Source organism: Neovison vison, chromosome 3 (assembly GCF_020171115.1).
Source record: "Neovison vison isolate M4711 chromosome 3, ASM_NN_V1, whole genome shotgun sequence".
Classification (NCBI taxonomy): domain Eukaryota; kingdom Metazoa; phylum Chordata; class Mammalia; order Carnivora; family Mustelidae; genus Neogale; species Neogale vison.
The window spans coordinates 67,423,606-67,437,609 of NC_058093.1; the positions used below are offsets into that span (position 1 = coordinate 67,423,606).

Consider the following 14,004-nt stretch of genomic DNA (forward strand, 5'->3'; position numbering starts at 1 on the left):
TATTTCTCTTCTTTCATTTCTGATTTGTTTATTTGAGTCCTCTCTCTTTCTCTCTCCCTCTTTCTCTTTTTATGACTCTGGCTAGAGGTTTATTAATTTTGTTACTCTTTTCAAAGAACCAGCTCCTGGTTTCATTGATCTCTGTTCTATTGTTTTTTTTTGCTTTGTTTTGTTTTAGTTTCTATATCATTTGTGCTCAATCTTTATCATTTCCTTCATCCTGCTACTTTTGGGTTTTGTTTGTCGTTCTTTTTCTAGCTCCTTTACATGTAAGTTTAGGTTGTGTATTTGAGATTTTTCTCGCTTCTTGAGGTAGACCTCTATTGCTATAAACTTGCCTCTTAGAACTGCTTCTGCTGCATCCCAAAAGTTTTGGATTGTTGTGTTTTCATTCTTGTTTGTTTCTATGTACTTTTTGATTTCTTTGATTTCTTGTTTGACCTGTTCATTATTTAGCAGCATGTTGTCTGACTTTCATGCATCTGTGGATTTTCCAGATTTTATCTTATGGTTGATTTCTAGACATAGTGTTGTGGTCAGAAAAGATTCATGGTATGATTTTGATCTTTTTGGATTTGTTAAAGCTTGTTTTGGCATAATACGTGATCTATTCTGGAGAATGTTCCATGTATACTTGAAAAGAATGTATAGTCTGTTGTTTAGGATGGAATGTTATGAATATATCCATTAAATCCATCTGGCCCAGTGTGTCTTTCAAAGCCACTGTTTCCAGGTGAACCATGAGAGACTATGGACTCTGAAAAACAATCTGAGGGTTTTGAAGGGGTGGGGGTGGGAGGTTGGGGAAACCAGGTGGTGGGTATTAGAGAGAGCACGGATTGCATGGAATACTGGGTGTGGTGCAAAAACAATGAATACTGTTACGCTGAAAAAAATAAATTTAAAAAGAAAGAGTAACAACTACCAAAAAAACAAAAAAAACAGAGCCACTGTTTCCTTGTTGATTTTCTGTTTGGATGATCTGTACATTGATGTAAGTGGGGTGTTAAAGTCCCCTACGTCCCCTACTATAATTGTATTACTGTTGATTAGTTTCTTTATATTTGTTATTAACTGTTTTATGTATTAGGGTACTCCACGTTGGGTACTTAAACATTTACAATTGTTATATCCTCTTGTTGGATTGTCCCCTTTTTATTAAAAAGGGTCTTTCTTTGTCTGTTGTTTGTCTGATAAGGTCTAGTTGTCCAATATAAGTATTGCTACCCTGGCCTTTTGTTGTTATTGTTGTTGACATCCATTTATATGATGAATGTTTCTCCGTCCCTTCACTTTCAATTTGAGGGTGTCTTTAGGTCTGAAATGAGTCTCTTGTAGGTAGCATATAGATGGGTTTGTTTCTTAATCCACTCTGTCACCCTGTGTCTTTTGATTGGAGTGCTAAGTCCATTTCCACTCAAAGTAATTATTGATATGTATTTATTGCCATTTTGTTACTTGTTTTATGGTTGTTTTTATAGTTTTTGCTGATCCTCTTGCTCTCTCTAATTGTTTATTGACTTTCTTTAATGATATACTTGCACTTCTTTTTCTTTATTCTTTGCCTATCTATCTATTAGTGATTTTTGATTTATGGTAACTATTAGATTTATTTATAACATCTTCTGAATATAGCAGTCTATATTAAGTTGATGGTCACTTAAGTTTGAATCCATTATTTACTCCTCTCCTCACCATGTTTTAGGTATATGGTGTCATATTTTACATACTTCCATTTTGTGAATCCCTTGACTGATTTTTTATAGAAATATTTAATTTTACTGCTTCTGTGTTTCCTACTTTCATACTCTCACTTATGGTCTTTCCACTTAAAGAGTTCCCCTTAATATTTCTTATAGGGCTGATTTAGTGGTCTTGAACTCCTTCCGTTTTTGTTTGTCTTAGAAACTCTTCTCTCATTCTATTCTTCATGATAGCCTTGCTCTGGATAAAGTATTCTTTGCAGTGAGTTTTCCCCATTCGGCACTTTGAGTATATCGTGCCACTTTCTTCTGGCCTACATAAATTTCTGCTGAAAAATCTATGGATAGCCTTACGGGGTTTCCCTATGTAACTGCCTTCTTTTCTCTTGCTGCTTCAAAAAAAACCTTTTTATCACTACTTTTTGCCATGTTGACTACTGTGTGTCTTGGTGTGGCTCTCCTTTGGTTGATTTTAATAGGGGAGGTCTCTGTGCCTCCTGGATCTAGGTATCTGTTTTCTTCTCTAGATTAGGGAAATTTTTTAGCGATTATTTCTTCAAGTAAAATTTCTTCCCCTTTTCTTTTTCTTCTTCTGGGATCCCTGTAATGTGAATGTCATTATACTTGATTGAGTGACTGATTTCTCTAAGTCTATTTTCATTTTACATGGTCCTTTTTTTTCTCATTTTTTTTCTCATTTGTTCAGCTTAATTACTCTTAATTATTCTCATTTGTTCAGCTCCATTACTCTGTCTTCTGGTTCATTAATTCATTCCTCTGCTGAGTCCAGCATGCTATTTAATCCACCAAGTGTATTTTTTTTTAAAGATTTTATTTATTTATTTGACAGACAGAGATCACAAGTAGGCAGAGAGAGAGGAGGAAGCAGGCTCTCTGCTGAGCGTTTTTTGTGGGGCTCGATTCCAGGACCCTGGGATCATGACTGGAGCCGAAGGCAGAGGCTTTAACCCATTGAGCCACCCAGGCACCCCGGACCAAGTATATTTTTAATTTCATTTATTATGTTCTTTATCTCTGAGTCATTCTTTATTATCTCTGTGTTAAAGATCTCACTGATGTCTTCCACTCTTTTCTCAAGTCCAGTATCTGTATGATCATTCTTTATATTCTCTATCAGGCATATTACTTATATCTGTTTCACTGAGGTCTTTTGCTGTGATTTTGTCCTGTTCTTTTATTTGTTACATATTCCTCTGTCTCCTCATTTTGCATAACTCTCTGTGTCTGTTTCTTTGTGTTAGGAACGTCAGCTACAGTCTCTTGCTCTTGAAAGTAGTGGGCGGGATGTGCACTTTTAACTAGGTGGCACTGGCCCTCCTCCATGGGGGATGAACAGCCACCATGGATATAGGGCTGGCTGGCTGCTCCACAAAGCACACATGGGCAGGGAGTGCTGTTTTAACAAAGGTGCACAGGTCCTCCATGAGAGGTCAGGAGAGGCAGTGTTGGCAAGGTTTGCAGAGGTTTTCTGGAGGAGGGGATCTGCAGCACCAGCACTAAGTGCAAGCCTGGCTGCAGGGGGGATGTGGTGTAATTAGGTAGAGAATGCCACTGCTGTGCCAGTTCCCACAGGTGGTTGTGGGTTCATGATGGGGTTGGGAGGTAATGGAGCCTGCCAGCTCCTTTGTTCCTGGAGAAGTTCCTCAGCAAACTCTCAGCTCCTTAACTCACTCTCCCTCCCATAAGCCCCAGGTGCCTTTCAAACTGCTGTTTCCAAGCTGTATTTCTGCAGGCTCTTTGCTCTGCTCTCTCTTTAATGGTAAGGGCTCAACTTCCTCTTGCCCTCTGGGCTCTCCCAGAGCCAAGCCTGCTGATTTTTAAAGTTCCAGGCTTTAAGTCCCAATGGTTGGTTGTAAGCACTCACAGAATTCAACCTCTCCATCGAAGCCAAATGCTGTGGGGATTCCTCTTCCCCTTGCAGGCTCCCCCATGTGATTATCTGTTTCTCATTCCTCTTCATACCCATATCTCCCTTGGCTACCTCCCTCCAGTGTTCAGATCCATTGAGTTAGGTTCCCACTGAGTCCTTGCCCTCTCTATCCTGGTTGATGTGGCCTCTTTTCTACATCTAATTGTGGAGTTTTTTTGGCCAGTCTTTGGGTCATTATATGTGTTTTTGCAGGTATGAGTGTTATCTAGTTGTATCTGTGGGATGAAGGAGTTTAGGGTCCTCCTACTCTGCCATCTTCCCTGAAATTCCTAACTCTTTATTTTAAATGTCACAAATAATTTCAAACCAATTTTTTTAAACCTTTCTTCTCATTTTAGCTTGACTTCGAAGTTTTAAGCAATTCTCATGAATGTCTTCAGCCAAATATCCATTGTATGAATTTAATTTCATTGCATTTTGAACTGTTAAGAAGAATTTTATGTATATTTTTGTTAACACAGCAACAACAAAATAGGTCAATGCAAAAGACACTTTGAAAATGATTCCATTTTCCTTATCATTTTCTGAGGCTAGTACTGTTAATATAATGTTTCATTAAATAACTAGATCTTAGCTGATATTGAGAAATTCTTGTTAACTTTGTTAGGTGTAATAGCCATAGTGTCATTTGGTTTTTAATTTAAAGTGAAATGAGATGATATCTGTAAAAGGCTTTGAAATAATTTGGCAAAATAATAATAATAATAATAAATAATCTAGGCAAAGTGGGGAAAAGAGAGTATGTAGTGATATTGATAAAATCAGATTGACAAAATATTAATTTTTGAAGGTGAGAATTGGGGCCATGTACTACTTTTACTATTTTTTCTAATTCTGTGTATATTTAAGTTTTCTGTAAAGATTTAAACATACACAAGTTTTCTGTAAAGATTTAAACATAAACAAGGCAAAATAAGCATAAACACAAACAAAATAAGGACATAAACATAAACACAACATAAACATAAGCAAAATAAAAACATAAACCATAGCTGTATATTATACTGGTCACATTCTCTGATTATGATCAATTAAACCACACACGGAAAACAAAAATAACTACAATAACAAAGCAAAACTACTTAAAACTAAAAGATATTCTTCCAGATGATACTTGAATTAAAAAATCAAAATCAAAACTAAACACACAAACTATTTTGAAAATAGTTGGGGTGCCTGAGTGGCTCAGTCATTAAGTGTCTGCCTTTGGCTCCTGTCGTGACCCCAGGGTCCTGAGATTGAGTCCCGCATCAGGTTTCCTGGTCAGCAGGGAGACTGCTTCTCCCTCCCCCAACCCCTGCTTCTGCTCTCTCTCTCACTCACTCTGACAAATAAATAAAATTTTTAAAATAAAATACTATTAAAAAGGTAAAATAAAGGAGAAATGATAACAAATTAACTAAATATTAATGCCAGAAATGGCATTAATGCCATTAATGCCAGAAATATTAATGTTAGAAAAAGAACAAAATAAACATAATGTAAATAAGAAAAATAATTAAAGAAAATTCAGAGTAAAAACCAAATTAATGTATCTGTTTAAGAGCAGGATATTTGAAAAAAGAAGAATATAGATAAACCACAAGGTATCATAATTAAAATGGAAGGAAATCACAAATAGGAGTAAAAATGGACAGATCTTAACCTTAGACAAAAAGAGATTTTAAAAATGTAGAATTCTGTATAATGAGTTTAATGGAGCACTAATTAATATGACAATAAGTGGGGATTGTGGTGAAGTAATGGCTTGTAGAAAAATCTTCAGAAGAATTCTGTTTACATTAGAAAAATGTAAATAATCTAATACTCAAGGAAGAAATCAAGAAAACTGGTAAAGAACTTCTTAAACTGGTGCCTGGGTATGTATCACATGTCTGAAAATGTGTGGGAAGTGTCCTTTCTCATACTTCATGCCCCTGTCTCTTGCCCAGTAAGCCTACCATACCTGCCAGTGTTCAGAATAAATCTCACAAAAGCAACCACTATCATCCAAGTATAGGGTTATTTTTTTTAATGGAAGCAGTCTAAAAAAGTTAGACTAGATTAATAAACTATAGCCTAAGTAAAAAAAATAAAATAAAAATGTTTAATTTTATGGGGAGAAAATTATCATGATATGTGGTTTATTTTTAAAAGTTACCAAATAATGCTAATTTTTTTAAATATGTATTCATTGATGGAAAAACACTAAAACGATACACATGAAGATGCTAAAAATAAACATCTCTGGATGGTAGATATATAAATGTTTTTTAATTGGGGACAGAATGTGTTTATTTAGTTTTTAAATTTCCTACATACAAAAATATGTACTACTTTGTAACAATAAAAATAGTAAAACAAAAATCGGACAGTAAGAGCTGCAAAATATTAAATATACATCACTGTAAATTTTTTTTTTACTAAATACTGTCATGTAATCATGGATGAAGTTTACAAATAAAAGTTGTATCTGAACCAAAGGGATATTTAAGTGATAGATGTCTTTACTATCTCTGCCAGTTGAATCAACCTATGTATTCTCAAATTGTTAAGTAGTATATATGTAGTATGACTGCAGCAACATGGAGGTATCGTACTTGTTCTCTGTGGCCTTGCCATGGGAAGTCCTTAAATATTCTTGGATTGATTGATTGATTGATTATAGATTCACTCCTGGAAAAACCTGTAAATGTTAAAAGTCAAATAGTTCATCATTAATGGAATATTTTTTAGGGAGTTTATAATTGACATTTAAATTCTCTCTGAAAGTACTTATCTGAAGAATTTCTTAATGTTTTCTAGTTCCTGAGAGCAGAAATGGGCCAAGACTACCATTTGGCAAAAAAATTATGTCAGATGAGTAAGTACAAAATACTTCTGTTTTCTAATGTTTTTTGTTTCTAAATGCATTCCATAAAGTGTAAGATGACCTGATTATTGTAGCCTGGTGAATCCCTTGATAGTGTCTCAGTGATTCCTTATTAGTAAGTTGATTGGTATAAAGACTAATTTAGACTTCTAGAATAACTTTGAGTGGAATAAACTAACAAAAACTAATCATCACTGGAAAATAAGTCAAAATCTTTACCTTCATGATACTAGGTTAGTAACTTTATGCCTTTAGTTTCAAAGAAGTGTCAGGGAGTGCAGCAAACCTTACTTAACATGCATTTAGTCCACAAATATTTGAGTGCCTACATGTGCCAGGCACTGTTTTAGGCACTGGAAATATAGCAGTCAATAAGATAATCTCATGTTTATATCTAATCCAGCAGATAACAAATTCATACATAATTAACATGTCATAAATGAGAGGTACCATGGGAAAAAATAAAGTAGGGAAGAAAAGTACTAGAAAGAGGCAAAGCAGTTTTGAGTAAGATGGTCCGGGAAGGCAGGACACATAGTAAATATGCTGAGATGTGAGTGTGCCTGAGGAGGAACAGCAAGGAGGACTATGTAACCAGCATAGAATATGCAAGAGGAAGTGTGACAGGAGATGAGGTCAGAGAGGTAATAGTTTGGAGGTTCTGTAGGTTGCATAGTACCTTTTCACAATTTAAGGATTTGGCTTTTTCTCCGAGCAAGGTGGGAAATCACTAGACACTTTTCAAGTAGAGGAATGATCTGCTCTACCTTATTTTTCCCTCTTTCATTGGTTTTAATTGATCTGACTGATGTATCTTACACTCAGCTCTTGTTTTTCCATTTCTTTTTATTTCTATACTTCATTTTGGGATTTTTCTGTTGACCTACCTGTTTTTGAGTTAACCTATCCTGTCTTCTGCTGTGTTTAGTCTGCTGTTTAAACTATCCAGTAGTAGTCGGTTAAACGGCTGCATTTGGCTCAGGTCATGATCCCAGCGTCCTCAGATGGAGCCCCGTGTCAGGCTCTCTGCTCAGCAGGGAGCCTGCTTCTCCCTCTGCCTCTGCTGCTCCCCCTGCTTGTGCTCTCTCTCATTCTCTATCTCTCTCTCAAATAAATAAATAAATGGTTTTTTTAAAGTAATAAACTACCCAGTGAGTTCTTAATTTCAAAGTTTTTAATTTCCAATTTTAGAAAGTCCACTTAATGATTTTGAAAGATTCCTGCTCTTTTGAAATTCAGTCTTTTTAACTATTTTACCCATTTTTCTATATTAGTCAAATGACTTTGAAAGAACAAATGGCAACTCTACAATTAAACTTCATTGATAATAGGACTCAAAATAACTAGTGTTAGACCTAAGCCTTACAGTAAAAAGTCCTTGAGTGAAAACTTAGTATTAGGATTGCGAGGACCTGCTCTCCCTTGCCTCACGCAGACTCTCCCCTGTGGATACAGTACTTCTTAAATCATTGGCTAATTTTTAAAAGGGGTTTCTTGAATGCTTTAACACGAATTTTTTTTTATCCAAAATAATTTGCCTTGTATAATCCTTTCAAGCACTTTGACCCTTAGAGCCATTCAATAGATATCCTGATTAAAACTATTTTGGGGTGGTACATAAGCATAGAATTTCTGATCAGAAGGAATCCTTCAAGAGAATAGTGTCCAGTTGTCTATTTTTATAAATAATGAAGCAGAAGCAGAAAGAGGATAAGCAGCTTGTTCAACTCTTCAGGGAGCTAGTGGCACAGCCAGAATCAGAACTCAAGCTGCTGCCTCCCATAGCACCTTTCCTCTCTGAGGACTGCAGTAGAAGTGGGTGAGTCTGCAGCTTTCCCCTTCAGTTCTCGGAGTCTCTTGTGGAGCCTAGTGATGAAAAAATTTTTATATATTTCCATATCCACCAATCACTTTAGAAAGCCTCTAGTTGAAGCTTACAAAATATATGCCCCGATATCACCACATCGGTTTTGGTTGTTGGCCTGCAGTATGCTACAGGAAATAGTAGTTGCTCAATAAAATGCTTATTGACTGGACTCGAATCCATGAACACACATTAAGTGCCAGGTCAGTGGGGATGAAAAAGTTCAAGTTGATCTATCCTAGTGGGTTTATGTCCCTGTAAAACATGTCTCTTCCTTCTTCCCTTCTTTCCTTCCTTCCTTCCAACAACTATCCATCAAGCACCAGCTCTGTACCAGACATTATGCTGAGAGCTGGAGAGGAAACAGGAATCATAGCACACATGCTCTAAACCATTTTGCGGTTGACATTGCGGTTTGCTTTGGTATTTTACTCCTACTGGTTCATCCAGAAACACTAGTCACTCTTTTCTGTCAGTGTAAAATAGCAGTGCCTCAGACTAAGGATCAGACTACAGGAAAGGAGGCGTGGAGAGCCCTAAGACAGGCCCCATGATCCATGGAGCCAGTTGGAAAAGAACACTGTTCCCTAGAGGAAGATGGAATTACTAGAAACTTGGGCCGAGAGGCCAGAGATGGGAGTAGGGGGTGGGTGCATGAAAAATAGAATTGACTACCCCTGAGGCAGATTCTAGCCAGTGGTATGAAATTAGGGAGACCCCGGATTAACAATGTCAGACAAGTTCAAGAAAGAACAGAGAATTGGGGCTCCTGAGTGGCTTTGTCCTTGAGCATCTGCTTTCGGCTCAGGTCATGGTCCCAGAATCCTGGGATTGAACCCTGCTTCCTCCTCAGGCTCCCTGCTCAGCGTGGAGCCTGCTTCTCCCTCTCCCTCTGCCTGCTTGTGCACTCTTTCTGTCTGTCAAATAAGACCTTAAAAAAAGGAAAAAAAGAAAGAAAAAAGAAAAAGAAAGTTGGAGACATTCTAGAAAGAGAGTTGGAGACATTCTAGAAAGTACTAGTTTGATGCTAAAAGGAAACACTTGGCTGAGGACTGCCCGAAGTTGTTCTCTATATTCAGAACAATAGACAAAATTAATTTTTTTTGTCTAGGATGGACCCCAGAATATTGTATATGTAAGTGACTACAGTATATTGTTTTGTCTTCTTTTTCCATCTTCTAGCTCTTTTACCAGACATTTCCCTTATTCTCTATTTGTATATTTATGTATGTAAACAAATTATTTACATATTTATGTATTTGTATATGTATGTATTGAGCACCTACTAATAATGGGAGCATTCTTAAATACCTTGTTTAATTCTTAAAACGGTTCTATAAGGCAGATACTTATGAACCCCACTTTACAGATGAGAAAACTGAGTCTTAGTGAGGAGTACTAATTCACAAGTCACAACTACTAAGAGATAGAGTTAGGATTAGATCCTAGGTCTGGCTTTGAAAGCCTCTGATATCCTACTATATTTCCATTTCCTCATTTGGTTAATAAACTTATATTTCTGGTAGAGGAGGCAGGGATTTGGAAAGGGGGTACTTTTTTGGGTCAATCAGGCTTAAAATGGCTCCTGTGGTCAACTAATATATTTTCTTTATATCTAAAGGAATTGATTTATATAAAATAATGCATCCTTGTCCCTTCTGAAATGTTTTATAAACTCATTTTCTGAATAAAGCCACTGGTTGCTAGTATGTTTCCTTGCTATCCAATCACAGTAAAGTCATGTATATCTCCATTGGTCCATTGGGCTTCAGGACTTCTCTCCTGGCATTCCATGTGCTTGTGGTTTCTTTTCTTTGTTCTGATTTAAAAAAACAAAAAGCAAAAAACAAAACAAACATACTGCGTTCCTCCAAGAATTTTTTTTGTCGGTGAAGGCTTGAATTTTATCTGTTTTCCACACACAATATTTCCTCAGCCGTTTTCCTGCTGTGTGGTGCAGAACTGATACCCGAGCCATATGCCATTTCTTGCCAGGCATTGGAGGCATCCTGGAAAAGTGGTTTTTAAATTATACTGAAAGTCAAGTGTCCCAAATACTTTTCTTAGTTCAGCTCATGATTGACTATGAGATTTTGTGCCAGTCAATTTTGTTTATTGGTCTCTTTACCTGAAAGAAGGGAACCTGAAGCTCACTTTCCTCAGGGCACAGCAGTACTGCTCACAGGCAGCCCAACATTGTACACACAAAAATCATTTAGGCCTGGAAGACCTACTTTGTCAAGTATATTGTAAATATATAAAATAATGGCCTCAAAGCCCAAATGTTTCTCATCACTTTGGTCTAACACAAGTACAGATAGATGTATCTTCAGAAGGATAAATACAATGAAGTTTGTTTTCTTTCCTTCTTTCTCTCTCTCTTTTCCTTCCTTCCTTCCTTTCAAGATTTTATTTATCCATTTGTCAGAGAGAGAGCACAGGCAGAGAGAGAAGCAGGCTCCCTCCTGAGCAAGGAGCTGGATGCAGGACCTGATCCCAGGACCCTAGGATCATGACCTGAGCTGTAGGCAAAGGCTTAACCCAATGAGCCACCCAGACATCTCATCTCATCTTTTTTTGAGTAAAATAAATCATTTTTTCCTATTAACCTAGAGTATAATTTTATCTAGACATGAAAGGACTGCTTTTTACTATGCACTATTCCATTTTTTAATGTTTTAAGGGCTCCAGCTCTCTCCATGCACTCTCGTAGGCATGCCACAGTGAACAAGACCAATGTTCTGTCTAGCCTAGAAGAGCCTCCAATCTGAGGGACTTAGAAACCCTACGAACAGCAGAATCCCCCAGCTCCTGCCCCGGCTCTTTAGCCAGAAGGAAACATTCACTGAATGTTTAGGAAGGAGCCAAGCCTTTATCTAGATCCAAAACCATTTCCAGAAAACTCATGATAACCAGCACTATCTGGGCACACACAATGAACCAAGGACTGGACTAAGTACTTTATCTACATTATCTTATTGATTCATCAAACAGCCTTAAGTCGTCAATCCTGTTATTACAGATAAAGAAACTGAGATACAGAGATATTAAGTATTTTCCCCAAGGACAGCCAACTAGACAGTGGCAGCACCAGGATTCACATCTGACAGTCTTTCTGCAGGGCCCATACTGGGATCTGCTTATGGGCTCAGGATGGGAACAGCTCCTAGGACACTACCTGAATGTGCTAGAGGCTTTTCTTACCCTTTTACAAACCCTACTAGCCTGTGAAAGAGTAAGGAGAATTTTTTATTCATCACCTAGAAATACATACACTTCTGGGCTGTTTCAAAGCAGATACCTTTCCCTCACTTTGAAAATTGACATTTGCCAGTGGTTTTTGTTAAACCATAAGAGTAGCTGATCCCATACTCCAGTTTCATGGAATAATCCTAATTCCAACATGACATTTTCTAAACTAAATAAGATTTCTTATTAAGTGTTCCATCAAAAAGGATTCCATGGGAATAATAAGTTGGGGAAACCACATTCTCCACTTTATAAGATTCATAATAGTTATGAACATATTAATGGTTCTGTAAAATCCTGCCGTTGCTCCTACTGTAAACTTTCCATGATTTAACCTCCTTTGACCTAGTTTCCCAAATATGTATTAATATCTTAAGAACCTAGTATCTCAAGGGGCGAGTTGGAGAAACTGCTCTGAAAAAAGGCTCGGAGCAAGATTTAGACTGCTAATGATAAGCATATTTTAGTCCAACTTAAAATGAACTGAAAGATACTTTTATTAGAAACCTTAAAAGGTGTCTAAATACCTACAGGATCCTTAAAAGCAGCTTCTGAGCAGGCGCACAGTCATGCTAACCTAGATCAATGGTAAAGTCATATAGGTACATTAAGAGAGAACCTGGTTTGGTGTGTCAGAATGAAAGCCATATGGGATGATGTCCTAGGAGCACCAGAGCCTAGATGAACCATCCACGTTTCTTTGTCTTACTGTTAGCCAGGTGAATGGCACAGTTGATGTTTCAGTGCCCCCTGGGGGCCATTAAGATATTACATGGAAGTCACAACATTAAGTGGATAAAGCAGAATTATGAATACTCCTCAAGGCGCACAGTCTTCTCATCAGTGAAGTCTCCACATTTTGCCTGATATGTCCCTTCTTTGGCTATAGTCAAAAAACACTTTGTCTACAAGGCATGTGAGGAAAGCCTCATGTGATGGAGATTGCATTTTTGAGACAGGAGGTAGAAAATATAATGAGAATTCTTTCTCTTACAATGCAGCTATGATAAGTAGAGCATTTCCTCTATTTGCACTTAGGTATTCCTGCAGAATATTGGTATTTAATGCTTTGTGCATGTTCACTTATTCTGATTGACAGCTCCAGTCTCACTCTGAGGAGCCTGTTTGCTGAAATACTTTGAAGATTATTAACAAATGTTCTGTTGTTTATTTTCAGTCCTAATCTATGAACCAGAAAATCCTGAGGCCAAGGAGTTTTTCTCACTTATCGAAGAAATGTTGCTGATGGGTAAATTTTAAAAACTGAAGTTCCTTCTTTCTCAGAGAGCTATGAGCAGTCACTATTTAAAAACCCATCATCCCAGGGGATTGGTGAAGCACACCCTCAGGAAGTGGTTAAGAAAAGGCTAACTATTGTCTTGGGATGGTTTAATGAACCTTTGTGAGTGGTCCTTTGTGAGTGGCCCAGGTAACTCCCCTTCCCCCGTTGTGGGGTAGAACTGCCCAAGTCAAGCGGGCTGTGTGGTCACCAGGCATCAGGCACTGGCAGAGTCCTCACAAGCAACAGCACATGCTAACTGCTGCACAAGTTAGAGGAGCTATCCCACAATTCCAAGGAAAACCAATACCCTCTAAATTACCCTACATCTCACTCCTATTCTATTTAATTAAGAATTATGGTGACAATAGTAAAAAAAAAAATCGTATAGACCTATGTTTTAAATTTACTCTAAATCCATAAACATCTTTATACCAGTAAGACTATATTCTTCTTCGTACCACTACCTACTTTGACCCTATATCCAGTCAGCAAAGTTCATCTCAGTCCTCATGTTCCAAAGACAGATATTTCTTCGTAGAAGGAGAAGCAAGGAGAGTTAAGATTTTTCAAAGAGTAGTAATGTCAGGAACATTTTAAGCAATTCTCTTCCTTTCCATGGCAGAGAAATCTCAGAATCCTGAGGAAGATGATGAAGATAGTGAAGAAGACAGCAGCGGTGAGAGTGAAGGAGAAAGCAGCGAGGAGCTAAGTGAAGAAAGCTCCGACGAATGTGAAGACGGGTGATGAAAGTTGCTGCTGTGGTTCAGTCTTCATGTATTTTCATTACCGACTACTATGGAAATATAAAGGACAAAGCTGCGTTTCAGTCTGATCCTTATTTGTCACACAGTTCTTATAATTTTTTCCATATTGGTTTGAGCTCCTTCCTAATATTTAGGTTCTTCCTCTAGGTGAGTTACTCAGAGAGGAAATTAATAATTGAAAATGCTTATATAGCAGAGCACTCACTGTGTGCCAGGTACTGTTCTGCACACATTAGTGCACTTAATCCATTCAGCTTAAAACAACACAAATTTATTATCTTGCAGTTTTGGAGGTCAGAAATCCAAAATGAGCCTCACTCAGCCAAAATCAGGGTGTCAG

At 37.4% G+C, this 14,004-nt stretch overlaps 1 protein-coding gene across 1 annotated transcript in view; it reads left to right on the plus strand.

Annotated features, from left to right (window-relative positions):
• ERICH2 (glutamate rich 2) overlaps positions 1-13,719 on the plus strand; it is a 38,571-nt gene extending 24,852 nt beyond the window's left edge. The window contains exons 8-10 of the mRNA XM_044244366.1: positions 6,439-6,496; positions 12,796-12,867; positions 13,523-13,719. Coding sequence (XP_044100301.1) covers positions 6,439-6,496; positions 12,796-12,867; positions 13,523-13,644 — 252 coding nt within the window. The 3' untranslated portion in view covers positions 13,645-13,719. The remainder of the gene's footprint in view (positions 1-6,438; positions 6,497-12,795; positions 12,868-13,522) is intronic.
• The last annotated feature ends 285 nt before the right edge of the window (positions 13,720-14,004 follow it).